General features: G+C 46.5%; 1 protein-coding gene across 4 annotated transcripts in view; it reads right to left on the bottom strand.

Moving 5' to 3' along the window:
* The window catches only part of PDE9A (phosphodiesterase 9A), a 99,894-nt gene that overhangs the window by 27,937 nt on the left and 49,982 nt on the right, over positions 1-21,975 (bottom strand). For all 4 annotated transcript variants that reach the window (XM_032631630.1, XM_032631631.1, XM_032631633.1 and 1 more), the window contains exons 5-6: positions 2,803-2,857; positions 1,832-1,902 (exon numbers count right to left, since the gene is read on the bottom strand). In XM_032631630.1, the coding sequence (XP_032487521.1) occupies positions 1,832-1,902; positions 2,803-2,857 (126 nt within the window). The remainder of the gene's footprint in view (positions 1-1,831; positions 1,903-2,802; positions 2,858-21,975) is intronic.

The raw sequence follows: 21,975 nt of genomic DNA, 5'->3' as shown, positions 1-21,975 counted from the left end.
GGACTTCCGGCCTCACGACAGTGGGGGAATTCATTTCTGTTGTTTTAAGCCCCCCAGTTTGCAGTGCTTTGTCATGAGAGCCACAGGACACTAACACTTGCTTTCCTTGGCCGTCCTTGCAGCGAGGGTGTGGGCACCTGATTCCGCTCAGTCCAGACTCTGGATCTGTAGCTCGTGTACAGAGAAGCAGCCTGATGTATGCAGCAGTGGCCACAGGGGCTATGGGGGTCCAAGCACAGATCTAGGGGTGCCGGGGGGGTACTGTACATCTGGGGCTCAGATCCACCAGGTCGGCATCCTCACAGCATCAGCTCTACGTGGGGTTTGGGGCATCGCTCCTGCTGCAGAGCTACTGAGCCCTGGTCCTGAGCCCTCCTGACACCCAGGGGAGCTCCCCCAATCCCTTCGGGCAAAACCTCTTTTCTGCTCAGTGCAGCCATGACCAGTGTTTGCGGCCGTAGCCGCGAGGCCAGCTGTCACAGCTGCTTTCTAACCTGCACCCTCAGGCCTTCCCCGCCCTGCTGTGGTGCTGGCTCCCCATGGGGAAAGGTGATGGTGAGAGCAGCCCCACCAGGACCCCGGGGCTCGTTCCGGTTTTATTTACTTTTCCAATTTGCTGAGTGAACTTCAGCAGGTCACTTAATCTCCTGGTGGCTCCTTCATCACCAATGGGGAAAATAAAACTGTTCTGAAGCTCTAATGACCAAATGGATTTTATTTTTTTACCCAAACCAAAGTTTCTTTATTATGAAGCTCTCTCTTTTGAAAAAACATCCAGCAGAAACAACGTGCTATATTCCAACCCCTTTATTTTTAGGGTACCAGTAACCACTCCCAGAAAACTAAGTTCACAGCAGTTTCTGGGTACCATGATTTTGTGGGGGAGAAAAACAAAGCTCCCAGGGTGATAGGACCAAATGGATATTTAAAATGTTGCCACACTTTGAAAAGGGTAACTATAAAAATCACGATTAAAGTTATTTAGGTGAATTGGTTTCGGACATGATCCTGAATGTTTTTTCTTGTAAAAAATCCAAGCAATTCATACAAGATATGAAAAGTGACATTCAGTGAGTCAGCCAGGTAGAGTCCGTGATGCCACGACCCCGACGGCCTCAGGTTTGGAGTGTGTTTACTCATTCGGGAAGTCAGTAAATGTGGTGCCCATGAGCCATTAACCTTGGCCTTGACACTGACAAAGAGCCTTCCCGTTGTGCATTGAATGGGGAATTGCGGGTCACGCGGAATTCAAGCTTTGTTCCTTATTTGATGGACGGGAACACAAAGGGTGAGTGACTGGAAGCCGTTTTCCTCCCAGAGTTTCAGCTATTTGGTCACTGAGTCAAGACTTGGTAATGATTTAGTGGACATCCTCCCCCCAAATTGTGAAACCACAGAGTATGGGTCGGTGCATTCTCATTTTTGTAAAAACACACACACACAAGTTATTCTGCAGAAGTTCTTCCCTGGAGGGGGCTACGTCTGGGGGCCTCACGGTTTCCTTCTGTGCTCTCCTGCACTGAAGAGCCCCTATTCCAGGGGCTGTGCTACGACAAGTACCACATTGCAAGTTACTGCATACTTATAAGATGGCACTTATAACATGTCATATGTTACTGAGTTACTTTTAAAATAGAAATAAAACACTTAAGATTCATCACTGTTCTAGCCCTTGTTAACTTCAAAGGTAACTTTCGCGCATTTCCCAGAGAAAAGACATTTGCTGTCAGCCTCAGCTCCGTTGCCATCACCAAGCGCCACGGTTTTAAGTGGTTACTTTAAGCAGAGGTTAAAAGACAAATCATCAAAAGGGAATCAACATGCCACTCACATTCAACGCGCTTCTCTAGCACTGCCAAGTGATGTGCAACTTCAGCTTTCAGTTCGTTGATTTTAAATGCTCTAGGAAGGAAAAAACAAAACAAAACAACATAACTCATCAAATTCTCCAAGTTAAAATGGGTTCAGCCAACATCTGCTGACTCCCTGCCGTGGTGAGCCCTACAGGTGGGCTGGTGAGGGGCTCGAACAGAGGAGTTGCTTTTAAGGAACTCACGGGAGTTGGGGAGGGGTGCTGAGGGGAAGGAGGAAAAAGATACCCCTCTGAATTATCTCAAAGGTGTATTTTCCAAGATGCGAACGTAAAGCAGGTATGCTTACTTCCCCATACGTGGGCAGTGAGCAGATGCTCTCTGGGGAGGACCGTGTCCTCTGCTCACAGAGGGCATGGTCCAGCCCCACACCCTGCTCTGCTGGGCACAGACCATCTCAGGGGACCTGAGGTGCCTTTCTCCGGGAGGCTCCAACCCATTCAGTTCAACAACTCCTGGGCTTTAAGAAAATACCCTACGGCCTTTCCCCATTTTAACTACCCTCGGGCAGTGAGATGCCACAGCGAGGTGACTGAGAAATGGAAAGCACTGACCCAGAACGGGCAGGATAACTCGGAATGGAGAGGAAGCCGCACAGCTGCACAGGATCTCTGTGGACGCTGTCAGCTCTTGTAGGTTGAAGTCCTAGCCCCAGAAGAGCCAGCTGGGAAGATTACCAGCAACACGGGCTCTCGTTCTGAAAACACCCACTTGACATGGTCTGTGGCACCTGGTATCTGTTTTCCTGGACCCCATCCAAGCTGGCCTAGGTACGTAAGTCCCCAAAGGATCCGCTGGGGAGGCAGCTTCTGGGGGCAAGTGACGTATCAGAGCCTGCCGGCCGAGACAGCCTCAGAGCAAGTGGCCCACCCCAGCCATGAAGAGGAAAAGCGCCCAGCTCTGGAGATGACGTATCTAGAAGATTCTGTACCTTGAGAACTGCTCTGCCACCTGGGTCAGCACGCTCTGGATCAATTCTTCTTTCTCTGCAGACGAAGAAAGAAAGACTGATGGGAAAGGGCGCGCTGTGCGGACCACGGGTTGAACCCGCGCGTCGTGGGCAGTGGCGCCAACACCGTGCCCGGGAGCCACCTGGGAGCCTGGAGGGATGCTCTGGCCGCCTCTCAGCAGCAGGGCCTCTCCTGGGCCCGGGATTTCCTGTCCACCTTCAGATGCTTTTTCCCTCCTGGACTGCTTTCAGCGGTGCCTGGGCAGAGTGACCAGGGCTGAGGTCCTCCCACGTCACCAGCCATAAAAAGCAGGCAGGACTGGGTCTCTAAATACGGGACATTTTCATGTGGTGCCCTGGTCCGTTTTATGGGGGCAATTACTATGACAAAGCGCGTTCAAGGCATATTTTGAGTGCAAAACAGTGCTCTCACAGCAGGTCCCAGAGAGAGGAAGCAGGCCGGGGTGAGCAAGTTTGTCCCTTTGTTGCCGGGCACATAAAACCGGGCTGGGTGGCTGGTTTTACGAGGTTCAGGTCCCAGGCTGAATATAACCTGCCTGTCTTCCTGTTTCCTGACCGGGCCCAAGGCGGGATGCCTCATAGGAAGGTGTAGACTGCACGGCACTGTTCCAGCAACTCCACCCTCTGAGGAAGGGAGGGTTCTCCTCCTGGATCCAGATGGCCATTTAGTTCACGCCCTGAAACGCTGGGAACCTAAACAAGGCCTCCTCCTGAACTCATGTCATCTTCTATATTGACTCTAAAACCAACACAAGTCAAAACTAAACCAAGCCTGTCCAGACGAACAAAAAAACCTTGATAATCCAATCTGGCAACAGGGCTGAAAAGCTAAAAATGATCCAGTGTCTTCATTTCTAGGAGAAAGGTGTTCACCACGATGTTATTTAACACAGTGAAAACTGTAACGGCCTATGTACCCATCAGCTGCACATCACTTATGGCATGTAAGTGATGGTATATCTGTACTGTGGAAACATATTCTGCTATTAGGAATAGCATCTTGGAAAATGTTCATGTCTATTGTTAAAGTACAGTGTGATCACATTTCTGAAAACTTGGGAGGATACGTTCCAAAATAATAATTGCAGTTACTTTTTGGTTGTAAGATTATATATACACTTTTCCCCCTTATTTTTGTTTCTCTATATCGAATACATTTCTGTAATAAACATACGTTAATTTCATAAACGTATTTTAAAAATTAATCTAAATCGACCTCTGGGACCTTATTCCTTCACTTGCCAAATGAAAGGGTGGACCAGATGACCCAAGGTTTCCTCTGGCTTTAGCATTCTATAACTTGATGAGAAGAAGGGAAACAACGTCTCGTTGTATCTCTTGGAAATATAAGAGTGAAAATGTCAGCCAGGAAACTTCATTGAGCCGTATGTTGAGCGGATCCAAGTTCTATCCTTCAGAGAGGCCCACACCTATCAGGGGAGAAAGGTGGTGACTCCACAGACAAGAATCACCAGAGAGAAGGTTTCACAGCCCTCCTCGGTGAACTCCGCAGGACTTTAGGTCACTTCTTCTGAAAGCTTTTGCACAGCAAAGCAAACCATAAATAAGATGAAAAGACAACCCTCAGACTGGGAGAAAACATTTGCAAATGAAGCAACTGACAAAGGATTCATCTCCAAAATATACAAGCAGCTCATGCAGCTCAATATCAAAAAAACAAACAACCCAGGGCTTCCCTGGTGGCGCAGTGGTTGAGAGTCTGCCTGCCGACGCAGGGGACACGGGTTCGTGCCCCGGTCCGGGAAGATCCCACATGCCACGGAGCGGCTGGGCCCGTGAGCCATGGCCGCTGGGCCTGCGCATCCGGAGCCTGTGCTCCGCAATGGGAGAGGCCGCAACAGTGAGAGGCCTGCGTATCGCAAAAAAAAAAAAAAAAAAACAAACAACCCAATCCAAAAATGGGCGAAGACCTAAATAGACGTTTCTCCAAAGAAGACACACAGATGGCCAACAAACACATGAAAGGATGCTCAGCATCACTAATCATTAGAGAAATGCAAATCAAAACTACAATGAGGTATCGCCTCACACCGGTCAGATGGCCATCATCAAAAAATCTACAAACTGGAGAGGGTGTGGAGAAAAGGGAACCCTCTTGCACTGTTGGTGGGAATGTAAACTGATACAGCCGCTATGGAGAACAGTATGGAGATTCCTTAAAAAACTAAAAATAGAACTACCATACGACCCCGCAATCCCACTACTGGGCATATACCCTGAGAAAACCATAATTCAAAAAGACACATGCACCCCAGTGTTTATTGCAGCTCTATTTACAATAGCCAGGACATGGAAGCAACCTAAATGCCCATCGACAGGTGAATGGATAAAGAAGATGTGGTACATATATACAATGGAATATTACTCGGCCATAAAAAGGAATGAAACTGGGTCATTTGTAGAGATGTGGATGGACCTAGAGTGTGTCATACAGAATGAAATAAGTCAGAAGAGAAAAACAAGCATCGTATATTAACACATATATGTGGAATCTAGAAAAATGGTACAGGTGAACCTATTTATGGGGCAGGAATAGAGACGTAGATGTAGAGAATGGATGTGTGGACACGGGTGGGGGAAGGGGAGGGTGGGATGAATTGGGAGATTAGGATTGATATAAACACACTACCATGTGTAAAATAGATAGCCAGTGGGAACCTGCTGTATAGCACAGCAAGCTCAACTTGGTGCTCTGTGATGACCTAGGTGGGTAGGATGGGGGGAGGAGGGGAGGGAGGTCCAAGAGCGTGGGGATATAGGTATACGTACAGCTGATTCACTTCGTTGTACAGCAGAAACTAACAGCATTGTAAAGCAACTATACTCCAATAAAAAATATATAAATAAAAGTTTAAAAAAGTAATGTATCACATAACCTTCAAGAGTTAGTGATCTGTCTCAAAGTCTTGAGATATATTTAAAAGTCTATCAACGGGGGCTTCCCTGGTGGCGCAGTGGTTAAGAATCCGCCTGCCAATGCAGGAGACACGGGTTTGAGCCCTGGTCCGGGAAGATCCCACACGCCACGGAGCAACTAAGCCCGTGCGCCGCAACTACTGAGCCTGCGCTCTAGAGCCTGCAAGCCACAACTACTGAGCCCGTGCGCCACAACTACTGAAGCCCATGCACCTAGAGCCCGTGCTCCATGACGAGAGAAGCCACTGTAATGAGAAGCCTGCTCGCTGCAACTAGAGAAAAGACCACAAGCAGCAACGAAGACCCAATGCAGCCAAAAATAAATAAATAAATAAATTTAAATAAAAATATGTTTAAAAAAAAAAGTCTGTCAACGACTGCAGAACACATATTCTTTTCAGGTGCCTACAAAGTGTATACCAAAATAGACCACATGCTGTCCACACACACACACAAAAACCCGCAACAAACGTAAAGGAACTGCAACCATATAGAGTATGGTCTCTGACCTTTAAGAGAATCAAACTAGAAATCAGTAACAGAAAGATAGCAGGAAAATCTCCAAACACTGTGAAGCTAAACAACACACTTCTAAGTAATACATGGGTCAAAGAGGAAGTCTCAAGGGACCTAAAAACAGACATTGAACTGAATGAAAATGAAAATACAACACATCAAAATTTAGCTGTGGGACACAACTAAAGCAGTGCTGAGAGGAATATTTATAGCACTACATGCTTGCATTAGCAGAGAGGAAAACCCTCAACACAATAATCTAAGAACCTAAAAAAAGAAGAGCGAAATAAACCTAAAGCAATAGCAGAAGGAAGGAGATAATAAAAAGCAGCAATCTATGGAACAGAAACAGAAAAACAAGCAGAAAACCAATGAAACAAAGGGCCGGTTATGTAAAAATATCAATAAACTGACAAATCCCTGGCAAGACTAAGAAACACAGATCACCAATATTTGGAATGAAAAGGGGGACAGCACTACAGACCCTGCAGACATCAATAGGATAACAAGGGAACAACCACAAACAACTCTAAACACATAACTTTGACATCCTAGATGAAAATGGACCAATTCCTAGAAAAGTGTGAACTAGTATACTCGTCCAATATGAACTAGGTAATCTGAAGAGCCTGTGTCTATTCAGGAAACTGAATTTCTAATTAAAAAACTCCCCCCACGGAAATTCCTGGTGCAAATGGTTTCACTGGAGAATTCTACCAAACATTTAAAGAAGAAGTAATACAATTCTGACCAATTTCTTCTAGGAAACAGAAGAGGAGGGTACACTTCCCGATTCATTTTATGAAGCTAGTATTAACCCAATACTAAATTCAACAAAGACAACAAAAAAAAAAGAAAACTACAAATCAATATCCCTCGTTAATGCGGAAGCAAAAATCCTTAACAAAATATTAGCAAGAGAATTCAGCAAGATATAAAAGTAAAACCGATAAGTGAGTTCAGCAAGTCACAGGATACAAGATAAATATACAAAATTGATTATATACTAGTGACGACCATGGAGACTCTGAGATTACAGTCACAACACCATTTACAAACACTTAGAAAAGCTCAAACAGCTTAAGTGTAAATATAACAAAACGTATGCAGAAGCTGTGTGCTGAAAGAAATGAAAAAAGATACATAAATGGCGAGACCTACCATTTTCATGGTTCGAAAGACTCAACATAGTAAAGATGTCATTTCTCCCCAGATTAGCACAATTCCTATCAAAACCCCATCCAGACTTTTTGTAGAAATAGACAAGATTATTCTAACATTCCCATGAAAATGCAAAGGAACCAGGAGAGCTAAAACAATCTTGAAAAAGAAGATAAAATGGGACAAATCAGTCTATCTGACTTTAAGACCTATCACGTAGGTAATAATCAAGACCGTGACATTTGTGGAATGTTAGACACAGATAACAGAACAGAGGACCCAGAATGATACCCACACAAACACGCCCAACTGATCCTTGACCAATGAGCGAAAGCAATTCAATGGTGGAAAGACTGTTTTTCCAATGAATGGGGCTGGAGCAACTGAACTTTCACAGGCACAAAAATAAGCCTCGAATTAAACCTCACTGTTTACATAAAACTTAATGCAAAGTGGACCCTGGATGTAAAATCGAAAACTATAAAACTTTTAGGAAAAAAAATAGGGGAAAATGTTCAGGTTCTTGGGCTAGGCAGAGAGTTCTGATTTCACACCAAAAACACAGTCCATAAAAGGGAAAATTGATAAACTGGGCTTCATCAAAAGTAAAACTTTTCCTCTGAGAAAAATCCTGTTAAGAGGATGAAAAGCTATAGTCTGGGAAAAAGATATTTGCAAACCACGTATCTGACAAAGACTTGAATATAGACGATGAAAAGAACTGTCAAAACTCTACAGTGAAAAACAGAACAGCCCAATTTGAAAATGGGCAGAACACACGAGCAGACATTTTACTGAGAGAATATATAGATGGATGACAAGCACATGACAAGTTACTGAGCTACATGAGTCACTGGGAAATGCAAATTAGAACCACACTGAAATATCACTGCACACTTATCAAAAAAGCTAAAATAAAAAAAAAAGTGACAACCCCAAATGCTGGAAAAGATGTGGAGAAACTGGATTACTCACACATCGCTGGTGGGAATGTAAAACGGTACAGCTACTCTGGAAAATGGTTTGGCAATTCCTTAAAAAAACTAAACATGTAAGTACTGTATGTCTGACCTAGCAATGGCCCTCTGGGGCAGGAATGACAAGTTATGTTCACACAAAAGCTGGTACATGATGTTCAGAGCAGCTTTTATTTTTAATTGCTCCAAACCAGAGACAACCCAGATGCCCTTCAGTAGGTGAAAGGGTAAGCAGACTGCATTCCGGCCACACCATGAAATATTACCCAGTAATAAAAAGGATTGAACTTGTGATACACGTACCAACCTGGATGCAGTTCCGGAGAATTATGCTGAGGGAATAGAGTCAACCCCCAAACTCACCCACTGGATGAATGCATTTATAGAACATTCTTGAAACGACAGAAGTATATAAAGATGGAGAACGGATTAGCGAGTGCCAGGGGTTAAGGACGGGTGGGGAATAGAAGGGAGGGATCTGGGGGAGGCTATAAAAGGAGGGCTCGTGCGTTGGGGGGATGGAATGCTCTGTATCTGGACTGCATCAGTGTCAACAGCCCAGGGGTGATATCTTACTACAGTTTGAAAGATGTTACCACTGGGGGAGAAAGGGTAAAGTGTGCCTGGGTCTCTCCGCCTTTTTTCTTACAACTGTATGTGACTCTATAATCATTTTAAACGGTTTACTAAAAATTTAATAGATAGAATGGAAAGAAAAAGTTAAGGGGGAATTTTCCCTTGGACTTTTGAGGTGGGCTCCTTTGAGCATTATAGGATTTTGATGCCGAAATTTATCACTGCCCCAGCAGTAATAACGCTTCTCGCCACTTCATCCCATACCTTCCTGCTCCCAGCTCAGTCCAAGGTGTGGACACTCGTATTCCGGTCCACGTACTAGCTACACCTCAGCCCATGTGCCACCCGTGACAACAAATCCGATGTCCTCCGAAAGGGCACAGGCACAGAGGTGAGCTGGCGGCAAGAAAGCCTCAGGGCGCCACTGCCCAGGCTGCAGTGCTCACGCCACTGCCATGTATGTAATTTCGCCCTGAGCTGCCTCTTTAGGTACTGTGCAATCTGCATTCTTTTGCAAGGGGAAAAGAGCGAATAAATGCCTCTACGCGAAAGGCCAACCACACCCACACAACCATAAACAGAGCCTGATCAGGAAGTGGGTGCCTCCCGCCACCCCCCAGCCCCTGCACCCCAGAGCACTGGCATTCCTGTCGCGGGCCACTGTTTCCTCCCAGGGGAGTTCCGAATTTAAAATTAATTGACTTAATGTGTGTAAAGTACTCAGGGCAGCGCCTAGCCCGTGGCGAGCGCTCCGATGTTGGCTGTTGGCTGTTGCTATTACGTTAAAAGTGTTATTACATCACTAAGGGTCCCTGACACCCACAGGTGTTGTTATTACATCACTAAGGGTCCCTGACACCCACAGGTGTTGTTATTACATCACTAAGGGTCCCTGACACCCACAGGTGTTGCTATTACATCACTAAGGGTCCCTGACACCCACAGGTGTTGTTATTACATCACTAAGCGTCCCTGACACCCACAGGTGTTGTTATTACATCACTGGGGGGGGGGGGGGTCCCTGACATCCACAGGTGTTGTTATTACATCACTAAGGGTCCCTGACACCCACAGGTGTTGTTATTACATCACTAAGGGTCCCTGACAGCCACAGGTGTTGTTATTACATCACTAAGAGTCACCAACAGACACAGGTGTTGTTATTACATCACTAAGGGTTGCCAACAGCCACAGCAGCTGTCATTACATCACTGAGGGTCGCTGGCAGCCTTCTCTTGCTTTGAGTGTCTTCCCTGGTGCATGCACTGTCCATGGGGTGACAGGCAGAGCTCTGGGGGGAACCAGGTCCAGGCTGAGAAGCAGCCACATCTTTCCTGCACTGTCCCGAAGGTGCTCTTCGTTCGCCTAGAAGCCTCAGATAGCCCTGAACCCCTGGACCTGGGGGCAAGAAGCACTTTTCAGTCGCAAATATTAGTCATGCCCAACCTTGGTGGCCAAACCACGCCCTATCAGAAAAGTCTGACAGCATGTGGGAAACCCATCTATTTCCTAGATGCTACGTGGCATATATCGAATTAAAAAAATTGAAGCATATTCAAGTGTTTTTGCTTTGCAAGTTTTAAAATAGCTTTAAGAGTAACCAGCCACAGCCAGGGATGCTGGCAATTCAGGGTTGGACGTGATTGGGCCTTTGGGGTCTCTCTGGATGTCGAAATTTTTGAGAAAATTGGGAGACAGGAACTATGACTATAAGAGTGGGAGTCAGAGCAGAATGGTTGCTGGTCCACAGGATGGAGGCTGAGGGGGAGCCAGCCGAGTCATGGGTGACTCACGTGCTCTCCAGAGAAAACTCTGCTCCATGAGAACAGCTGACGTACCATCAGAAGTGTCCCTGAACCTAGCACGCGCTAGTGAACATCTGGGACACTGCTCCAAGCTCGCCGTGATTTACTCCTAGGCACCCACAGCTTTCATAAAAGCAAAAGATTTAATAAAGGCCAAATGGTCCGTCGTAAGCACAGAGTTCTCTGTAGGCTTCTCATCAGCCTCTTCAGGTCTGGGCTGCTTTTCCCTGCTTCCACCTGGATGGGCCTAGCCTAGATATTCTGGGGGCCTTATCTGGCTGGCCTCTCAGGTGACGGGCCCCGACGGGTAAATGCTGGGGCTGGCAGGGTCTCCCACACATCACAGAAGCGTTTAATTTAGTTCCAGGACAATCTTGGAGACTGGCAGAATCCGAGTCCTGTTTTAAGGATGCTGCTAGATCAGTCCGGATTCTGGCCGTGGATCTGCACCAGGGAGGCCCCAGGAGCTTCCGCTGGAACAGAATCGAGGGGTCCGGAGCAGCCCACCCTGTGCAGACGGGTGCAGAGCTGCCTACTGGGGTTTGTGGGCAGGATGCAGCCCGTGGGCTGGCAGGACAGCACCCACCCCCTCAGCCCCGCCCTGCCCTTCCCCGATGCCGGCGGCTGCTGCCCGACTCCGCGCTGGCCTGCTGCAGACGCTTCGAGGAACCCGCCTGCACCTCTCCCAGCCCTTCCAGGAACTGTTTACGTGTTTCAGACAAATCCTGAGTCTCTGCAGCACAGAAGGACATAAAGATCTGGTTTAATTGATCGACAGGACAGTCCGGCCCCCTCATTCCTGAAGGTCACCTTGAAGGTGATGCCCTGATTGGCCAGGCCAGCCAGCTGATGGGCACCTCTCTTCCCACCCCGTGCTGGACGAGACAATGACAGCCATGGCCATTCCTCCATCCTCTGCTCACCTGAGCTGGCTGGCACGCATACCTTCCTCCCCCGGTGCAAATGGAAGCAAACGCAGCCCTGGTCATATGCTGGCCCCACACCGGCACGGGCACCTGAACCCCAGCCCCCAGTGGTGCGACGAGTGGACCGCCTGGAGTCCACGGTGGGTCCCAGTCTCTCCTGATACGTCTGCAACTGTTGCACAGCATTGCTGTTGTGTCTCCATCCTGTTAGCATGACGTGTGACCTGTCCGACCTTACGTACCTCGCCTGAGGCCCTGAGCACCCTTCAAAAAATACATACTTAACAGACACCCTCCCAAAGCTTTTTTTTTTTTTTGCGGTACGCGGGCCTCTCACTGCTGCGGCCTCTCCCATTGCAGAGCACAGGCTCCAGACGCACGTGCCCAGTGGCCATGGCTCACGGGCCCAGCCGCTCCGCGGCACGCGGGATCCTCCCGGACCGGGGCACGAACCCACGTCCCCCGCACCGGCTGGCGGACTCCCAACCACTGCGCCACCAGGGAAGCCCAAAGCTTTTTTTTTTTTTTTAAATGGATATCCCTTCAGAAAGGGGTGCTTTGCTTTGCATTAGGGAAAATCACCTCCATTACTTGGCCCAAAGAGACACCCCAAGGCCCTGAAGATTGGAGGTGCGTTTATTTCCAGGGCTGTGGGTAGGAAGGGCCTAGAGGGGACTCCCTCTCTGTCTCCTCCTGCCCCTCCTTCTGGGAGGTGGCACTGCCCCTCTCCAGGAAAGAAGTGGGGGAATTCACCTCTGCCCCACTTTGGCTCTCCGGGCCCTGCCAGCCAGAGACGATGTTCTAGCCCTGGGTACAGTCACCGGCAATTCACTGTTTATGGATGTCATAAAGTAGACGTGCAGAAGGAGGACGCTTCCTTTACAACCAGGAGCACAATAAAATGATATGATTAACAGTGACCTGGCCTCGCTCCTTAAAGGAACAGGTGCCCTTTCCACGGTCCGTCCTGTCGAGAAATCACCCTTGTTTATCAGCGGCCAAAGGGACGTCCCAGGTGACCCATGGTGTGACTTTGACTAGATGCTTTCGCCTCCTGTTAGCCACTCAGATGTGACAAAGAAAGCAAAATGGACCAAAGGGCGCTGGCGACCACATCTGACATTTGGAGAATGTCCCGTAACTGTCTCGGCCGAGTCCTCGCAGGATCACTGCAGACTCGCCGGACCTCTACGGCAGGGGCTGGGTTGTTTTCTTTTCCCCTTTCGCTTTTGGAGCTGGGATTTGTACTGTGCATAGTTGAGTCTGATCTCAGGTGTTGGATACAATTCCTCCCTATGCCCTCCTTTCCGCGTAGGCTTAGTTTTGAGACAAATGCCTCGGAGGGAGAAGCTTCTGGGACAGCTAGCAATGCAATTTTTCTTTATTGTTCTATGGATCGCAACAACCAAAACAATCTTCATGGAGCACTTTCTAGGTTCCAGGCACTGTCCTGAGTGGTTTGCCCATGTTGATCATGTAAGCCTCCTAAGAGCTCGAAGTGGCTGCAGGGAGAAAGCCATGGCACGACCCGGCCAAGCCCACCTTGCCCCCCGCCCCCCACCAGGCATGTTCCCACGTAGGACTGCAAAGATGGGCAGTGTCGCACGGAGCCCAGGGGGCAAAAATGTTCTGCACACTGGCCTCCTCCCTGAGAGCCACCCCTCCTCCATGGTGTGGTCAGGGGGTGGACTTTTCAGGGAGGAGGACACGGGTGTGACATTCTCTTGAGGATGCCCTCAGAGGAATCTGAATCTGAGATCCAGCACCTGATTGACTGTACAAGCTGGAGGGACTTTGTCCATTATGTGATAACCTTGAATGTCTCGGTGAGGGGACACTCTGTGGGAACGTTTAATTACGGTGAAACCAAAGGGAGTCAAGCACGGTTCACTGCGTCTGGGCTTTGACGGTGTGTCACATGACCCCAGAAGACCGGCGTCAGGGAGAATTCTGTCAGGATCAACTCCGATCCAGTAAGATGATCGAAGGTGGTTCACACGACAGGAGGGCTCCTGTAAAGCTCTATTAAGAGACTGAACCCTTTTTGAGAACCATCTGTGGACGTTAATGTCGCACAATTGCAGAGGCTGCACAAGATAAACTAAAACCAAAAAACCCCAGATGACATAGAAGTTGAAATGAGCATGTCCCTATAATTGCCTTTTATGTGGCAAATGTAAGTACATCCAAAAACTAAAGAAAAAAGATGTTAGTAAGTAGTAAACAGACAGGGGATCTTAAAAGAGGAATCCATGAATAAGAACAGAATGAAACTGTTGAAGTTAAAAGTGTATCTGAAACAAAAAATTCACAGATGGGTTTATAGCAGTTTGGAGTGAGCAGCAGGGTCAGGGGAATTGAGGGCAGATCATTAGGAATTCTCCAATCTGAAGAGCAAAAAGAAAAAGATCTTAAAAAAACAACAGAGCCCGTCACACGAGGGATAAGAGCAAACTTTCTAACATGCGTGTAATTAGTCTCAGAAGGAAAGGCGTGAGAATGGTGCATAAAATACACGTAGTGAAATAATAGTGGAAAATTTTACAAATCTGATGAAAACACATTTATATACCATGGAAGCTCAACAAAGGACACCAAACAGGATAAACAGAAAGAAAACCAGGGCACGACATGGTCAAAGTGCTGAAGCCCAGATATAAAGGAAAAACACCTTGAAAGCATCCAGAGGGATAGAAGGGGATGATATGATTCACAATGAAATGATTCATTCGCAGGGGAAAGAGACCATAAAAGCTGACTTCTCAGCAGAAGCAATGGAAGCGGGCTTCCCTGGTGGCGCAGTGGTTGAGAGTCCGCCTGTCGATGCAGGGGACATGGGTTCGTGCCCCGGTCCGGGAAGATCCCACATGCCGCGGAGCGGCTGGGCCCGTGAGCCACGGCCACTGAGCCTGCGCGTCCGGAGCCTGTGCTCCGCAATGGGAGAGGCCACAGCAGTGAGAGGCCCGCCTACCACAAAAAAAAAAAAAAAAAAAAAAAAAAGGACATCTTTAGACCTCTTTTAAAAAACAAAAACAGGGGCTTCCCTGGTGGCGCAGTGGTTGAGAATCTGCCTGCTAATGCAGGGGACACGGGTTCGAGCCCTGGTCTGGGAGGATCCCACATGCCGCGGAGCAACTAGGCCCGTGAGCCACAACTACTGAGCCTGCGTGTCTGTGCTCCGCAACAAGAGAGGCCACGATAGTGATAGGCCCGCGCACCGCGATGAAGAGTGGCCCCCGCTTGCCACAACTAGAGAAAGCCCTCGCACAGAAACGAAGACCCAACACAGCAAAAATAAATGAATAAATTAATAAACTCCTACCCCCAACATCTAAAAAAACAAAAACAAAGCTCTGAATGCAGCATTCTACACCCTGAAATATGTTTCCAAACAAGGGCAAACAGAGACATGTTCAGAGAAGCAACAGCTGAGGGAATTAGTCACTAGTTGTTCTGCGCTTCAAGAGGTGCTCGGAGAAAAAAGAAAATTTTCAGGCTGAAGGGCTATAACACCACTCAGTAGTTGGAATCTACAGGGAAAAAAAAAAAAGCACCAGAGATGGCAAATAGGTAGGTAACTACAAAAAAGTTATCTTTAAGTTTCTTTTCATTATTTCTTCCAAAGACAGCTGGATGTTTAAAGTAAAACTTTTAATACTGTATTATGGAGTTTATACTGGGTGTAGATGATCTTAGCTGCTCCACCTGCTCTGAGACTACCAGAGACTCGGTGGCTTGTAAACAACAGAAATTTACTTCTCACAACTCTGGAGGCTGGACGTCCAAGATCAGAGCGCCAGCAGAGTCGGGGTATGGTGAGAGCCACTGCCTGGTACATAGATGGCCGTCTTTTCAGTGTCTTCACAGGGCAGAAGGAGCGAGGGAGCTCTCTGGGGTCTCTTTTATTAGGGCCCTAATCCCATTCATGAGGGATCTGCTCTCATGACCTACTCACCATTCAAAGGCCCCACCTCCAAATGCCATCACATTGGCAGTTAGGATCCCAGCATGTGAATTTTTTTTGGCGGGGGGGACGCAAACATTCAGTGTGAAGCATAGATGTAAAGTGTATTGCAGGGCTTCCCTGGTGGTGCAGTGGTTGAGAGTCTGCCTGGCGACGCAGGGGACGCGGGTTCGTGCCCCGGTCCGGGAGGATCCCACATGCCGCGGAGCGGCTGCGCCCATGAGCCATGGCCGCTGAGCCTGCGCGTCCGGAGCCTGTGCTCCGCAACGGGAGAGGCCACAACAGTGAGAGGCCCGCGTACCGCAAAAAAATAAAAATAAAAAATAAATAAAGTGTATTGCAGCAATAGCTCAAAGGTTGTGGGGAGGAATTTTACTGCTGCAAAGTCCTTACTTTTTATGTGAAGTGACACAATGTTAATTTTAACTAGGCTAAAAAGTTAAGGATGATTTAAAAATGGGCAAAGATCTGAAAAGACACTTTGAGAAAAAAAAAGATACACAGATGTCAAATAAACATGAAAAGATGCTGAACATCGTTAGTGAATTGCAAATTGAAACCATAATGAGATACCACTCCACACCTATTCGAATGGCAAAAATCCAAAACACTGACATCACCAAATGCTGGCGAGGCTGTGGAGCCACAGGAACTCTCATCACTGCTGGTGGGGATGCAGAATGGAGCAGCCATTTTGGAAGGTATTTTGGTGGTTCCTTGTTTTCTTTTTAAAACCTTTAAAAAATATTTATTTATTTAGGTTGCATTGGGTCTTAGTTGCGGCACAAACGATCTTTCGTTGCGGCGCGTGGGCTTCTCTCTAGTTGTGGTGTGTGGGTTTTCTCTTCTCTAGTTGTGGCATGGGGGCTCCAGAGCGCGTGGGCTCTGTAGTTGGCAGCACACAGGCTCTCTAGTTGAGGTGCGTGAGCTCAGTAGTTGTGGCGTGTGGGATCTTAGTTCCCCGACCAGGGATCGAACCCGTGTCCCCTGCATTGGAAGGCGGCTTCTCTACCACTGGACCGCCGGGGAGGACCCAGTTTGGTGGTTTCTTACAAAATTAAATGTATGATTCAGCAACTGCACTCCTGGGCAGTTACCCAAAGGAGCTGAAAAGTTACGTCCACGCAAAACTTTCCCACAAATGTTTATAGCAGCTCTGTTCATAACTGCCAAAACTTTGAAGCACCCCAAGACTTCCTTCAATAGGGGAAGGAATAAATCAGCCCTCAGAAGAAATGAGCTATGAAGCTATGAAAAGGCATAGAGGAACCTGAAATGTATAGTACCTAGTGAAGGAAGCCAATCTGAAAAGGCTGAAGACTGTATGATTCCAACTACGGACATTCTGGAAAAGGCACCCCTATGGAGACAGTAAAAAGATCCGTGGTTGCCAGGGGTCTAGGGGGAGGGATGGATGAACAGGTGGAGCACAGAGGATTTTTAGGGCAGAGAAGCTACTCTGTATGACCCTGTAGCGGTGGATGCAGGTCTTTATGCATCCGAAAACCCACAGACTGTATAACACAAAGAGTGAACCCTGACGTAAACTATGGACTTTGGTCGACAATGACGTGTCAGTGTTGGCTGACTGGGACACATGTAAAGCTCTGAGGCAGGATGCAGATGGTGGGAGAGACTGAGTGAGTGTATAAGGAGGGAATATGTGGGAACTCTGTACTTTTCACTCAATTTTGTGTTTTTATTGATCTCCAACAAATAAAGCCTGCAATTAAAAAAAAAAGGTTAAGGATGCACGGTGAAATATAACAACCAACTAAAAATAATGCAAAAAGCAGAGGTAAAGAGTCAATAGAAGAGGGATTTCCCTGGCGGCCCAGTGGTTGAGACTCCGCCTTCCAGTGCACCGGGTATGGGTTTGATCCCTGGTCGGGAAACTAAGATCCCACATGCCTCGTGGCCAAAAAACCAAAACATAAAGCAGGAGCAATATTATAACAAATTCAATAAAGACTTTAAAAAAAGAGCTAATTTCTTCCATTAACAAAAAAAAGAGTCAACAGAAGAAATAAAATAGAATACAAGAGTTTATCCAATGAACCCAAGAGAAGGCAGAAGAGGAGGAACCAGGAAACCGAACCCAAGATCAATAAACAAACAAATGGCAACATGGTAGATCTAACCTCAAGCATATCAAGAAATACATTACATGTAAATGAATATAGGAAGAAATAACACCAAAATTACACAAAATCTTTCAGAAAACAGAGAAGAAAGTAAATGCCCCAATATGTTTTATAAGGCCACCATAACCCCACAATCAAAGCATGACAAAGACATTACAAGAAAAAAGTTATAAGCCAACATCCTACATGAGCATGGACACAAACTCCTTAACATATTATTAAAAAATAAAATCTAGCAATATATAAAAAGGGACTACATCCTACATCAGGGTAAAGGTCCTATATACCCTTTGTTAAATTTATTCCTAAGTATTTTCCTAGGAACACTTCCTGGGAATACAAGTGGGGTTATCCCAGAAATGCAAAGTTGTTTTAACATTTGAAAATTAGTCGGTATAATTCACTGCCTTAACAGAATAAAGGAGAAAAATCATATGTTATCCCAGTAGATGCAGAAAGAACACATGACAAAAACCTAACACCTATTTATGATGGAAAAAAACATTAGAAAACTAAGAATAAAAGGAAACTCCCTCAACCCATTTCAGTCGATGCACAAAGAACCTCTGATAAAATTTAACACAGAAGATTTGACAAAAAAAACCTCTTTGTGAACTGGGAGAAGAGGGCATCCTCAATCTGACAGAGAGCACCTACAAAAAAAACTGCAGCTCACGTCACACCCAATGGTGAAAGAGTGAATGCATTTCCCCTGAGGTTGGAATGAGGTAAGGATGTCTGCTCTCAGTCTTATTTAATTGTATTGCAGTTTCAACCAATGCAACAAGACAAGTAAAAGAAATAAAATCCAAAAAGACTGGAATGTAGAAAGTAAAACTGTCTTTATTTTTAGAAGATATGATTGTCTCTGTGGAAAATCCTAAGATTCTATGAAACAACTACCAGAACTAACCCATGAATTAATAAGCAATGTCACAAGGTACTATGTCAACACACAAATGTCTGTCGTAAATGAGGAGCAAACAAAAGGAAAATTACGTGAGGATCCCATTTACAATAACACCAGGAAACAGAGAATGCTGAGGAACAGATTTAACAAAAGATATGCAGGACCTCTATTCTGAAAGCTATAAGCGTTGCTGAGTGGAGGGATGTATCATGCTCATGGTTGGAAGGCTCAATATTGCTTAGATTTTATTAGTCCCAAATTAATCTATATACTGAATGCAATCCCAGTTCAAGTAGAGAAGCCTTTTTGAAAGAAATTAACAAGTTGATTCTTTATTCTAACATTTGTAGGGAAAAGAAAAGGACCCATAGAACCAAAACAACTGAAAAAGAAGTACAAATGTGGAAGATTACCGGATTCCAAGCTCTAGCAATTAAGCCAGTGTGGTCTTGGTGTCAGGACAGACAAACAGATCTATGAAACAGAACATAGAGTCCAGAAAGGGACTCACACATATAGAGTCAATTAATTTTCAATAAACATGCCAAAGTGGTTCAATGGAAAAGGAAACTCTTTTTTAACAAGGGATACTGTGACAACTGGGTACGTGTATGGAAAAAAAAAAAAAAAAAGACCATCAACTCCTACCTCACACCATACACAAGATTAATTTGAAATGGATCACAGATTGAAATATAACAGCTATAACCCTAAATTTCCTGAAAATGTATCTTCATGACCTTGTGGTAGAGAAAGGATTCTTAAAGAAGACACAGAAAGTACTACACATAAAAGAAGACTTGTTCAATTAACTTCATCAAGTTAAAAACTTCTGCTCATCAAATGACCCCTTTAAGAAAATGAAAAAGGTAAGTCACAAACGGGGAAAGATACTTGCTATATATACATCTCACAAATGGATTATATCCAGAATATATGGTTTCTTATAAACCACTGATAAACACTAATACAACAGTCTAAAGACTGCACAAAAATACTTGGAACAGACACTTCACGAGGTAAGATATTCAAGTACCCAATAAGCACAGGAAACCACGCTCAACAATTATTAAGTCATCCGAGAAATGTAAATTTAAACCATAGTGAAATATGATTCTACGCCTACTTGAGTGCCTAAAATTAAACACACTGAGAATGCCTAGTGTTGGGTTGGATGTGACAACGGGATCACTCATACATTACTGGTGGGAACATAAATGGTACAGCCACCTGGGAAGACAGCTGGGCATACGAACCAGCAACATCACTCCTAGGTACTGCCCAAGATAACTGACAAACATGCCCGTAATAAGACGCGCACAATGCTTACCGTAGCTTAGCCCCAAACTGGAAGTGTCCATCCACAGGAGAATTAATGACCAGTGGTGGAGTGCTCACGAAATAGAATACCACCCAGCGATACAAAGTAAATAAACGGCATGCGTGAATCTTGAAAACATGATCCTGAGCGAGAGAATGCAGACACAAAAGAGCTCACTCTGTGTGATTCCATTCTCATGAAATTTAAGAACAGGAAAAAGCAATCTGCCTGTGGCAAAAGAAGCGGTGGTTTCTCATGGTGCGTGGGAACAGATTTGAAGACAAGCACAAGGGAATTTTTCTGGGGCCATGGAAGCGTTCTTTGTCTCGACTGGTGTGGTGGCTACACGCGTGTGCTCTTTTATGGAAGTTCATCAGATGGTACCCTTTATGTCTGTGCATCTCACCGCACAGTTAGAGGGGACGCGGACATGTGTGTGCCTGGTTTTTGCAGACGCCTAGCGGCGGAGAGCGTCTGCTTCCTGTTTGAAGTTTTGCTTCCCAGAGGTACGGTCAGTCCTCGGTATCTGCAGGGGATTGGTTCCAAGACCCCTGCCCCCGAGGACAGCAAAATCTGCTGATGATTTTGGTACCCTTAGTCGGCCCTCCGCATCTGTGGATGTGGGACCGCGGACACCAAGGGCCGACTGGACCAGATTCTGTAGTCAACACATGCCGATTCTGTGTCCGGTATTACCGTTCGCCGCCCGCCTTCCTGACAGTGATGGGCTCAGTGCTCCCGCTGTCGCCTAAACCACCCCAAGGAGCAGGTGAACATGCAATTCCCTAAAGCTAAAGAAAGCAGAAGTGCGCTAAGCCCCTGAGAGACCTCACGGGAGAACAGGAGCTTTCGTTTTATACACTGAACCCTTTTTTTCCCCAAAAGTATACAAGAAAAGATGACTAAGGCTTCGATGACCAAGCTGTGGGCAGTGAAACTGCACTAAAAATAGAAAATATTATTAAGAAGCATTATTATTTCTCCTAAGCACCATGCCTGTGCTCACATGTCAAGCATTAACTTCACTGGCAAGTGAGAACGGGAGCCAGCCCTCCATGTTTCAGACCTTAGGAAGCAGTCCTGGCTCCATGAAAATTCAGCAATTCCAGACAGACACAGCTTCAGCCATGCAAACGTGTCCTCTAGGGCATTTTAAATGATAGCACCATTTAGCGAGTGCTCCCCAAGTGGCACACACCGTGCTAAGCATTGTGTACGAATTACTTCATCTATCCTCGTAAGAGCCATGCGGGCGTGTATCATAATTCCTACTCTGCAGGGTAACTGCGGTGCAGCGTGGTCGGTCGCTTTCCTGAGACCACTTCACCCAACTGACACCTGAACGATGGCAGCTGGACGGTCCCTGCTTCTTAGGTTTGGATCTTCCAAAGCCGACCCGGAGACAAGGAATCAGGCGCCAGCAGGGCACGTGGAGGTGGTCCCAGGAAAGCTGGGGGGCGTGGGGAGCGGAGGAAAAGCAGGGAACTGTGAGCCGATGAGCAGGGGCATCTGGGCTGATTGTTCTGGGGTCCCTTTGGGCAACTGCATATTCGATGCGTAAACTGTCCCCACCGCTCCACCCAGGGGCAAGGAAGCCAAACGCTTGCCCGCGGCTCCCTCTCTGGCAGGAGGACGGTTCTCGGGGCGTCAGCCCTCAGAGCTTCCCGTGTAGAGGGTGTCCACAGGCAGGGGACTCAGAGAAGGAAGCCCTTAGTCTGCATGTGCTCTTTTCTTAGACCCTTCCTCCAAGGTAGCTGGGCTCTTGTTTTTTTAACTGAGATATTTTATCTAACCCAACTTATCTCAAAAATATCTCATTTCAACATGTATCATTCCTAGGAAAACTTGCCCACACCTGTTCACAACTGCATCATTTACGTTAGCCAAAAAGTGGAAA

This window comes from Phocoena sinus, chromosome 4 (assembly GCF_008692025.1).
Source record: "Phocoena sinus isolate mPhoSin1 chromosome 4, mPhoSin1.pri, whole genome shotgun sequence".
Classification (NCBI taxonomy): Eukaryota; Metazoa; Chordata; class Mammalia; order Artiodactyla; family Phocoenidae; genus Phocoena; species Phocoena sinus.
This window is presented reverse-complemented; position numbering and strand designations above follow the sequence as displayed.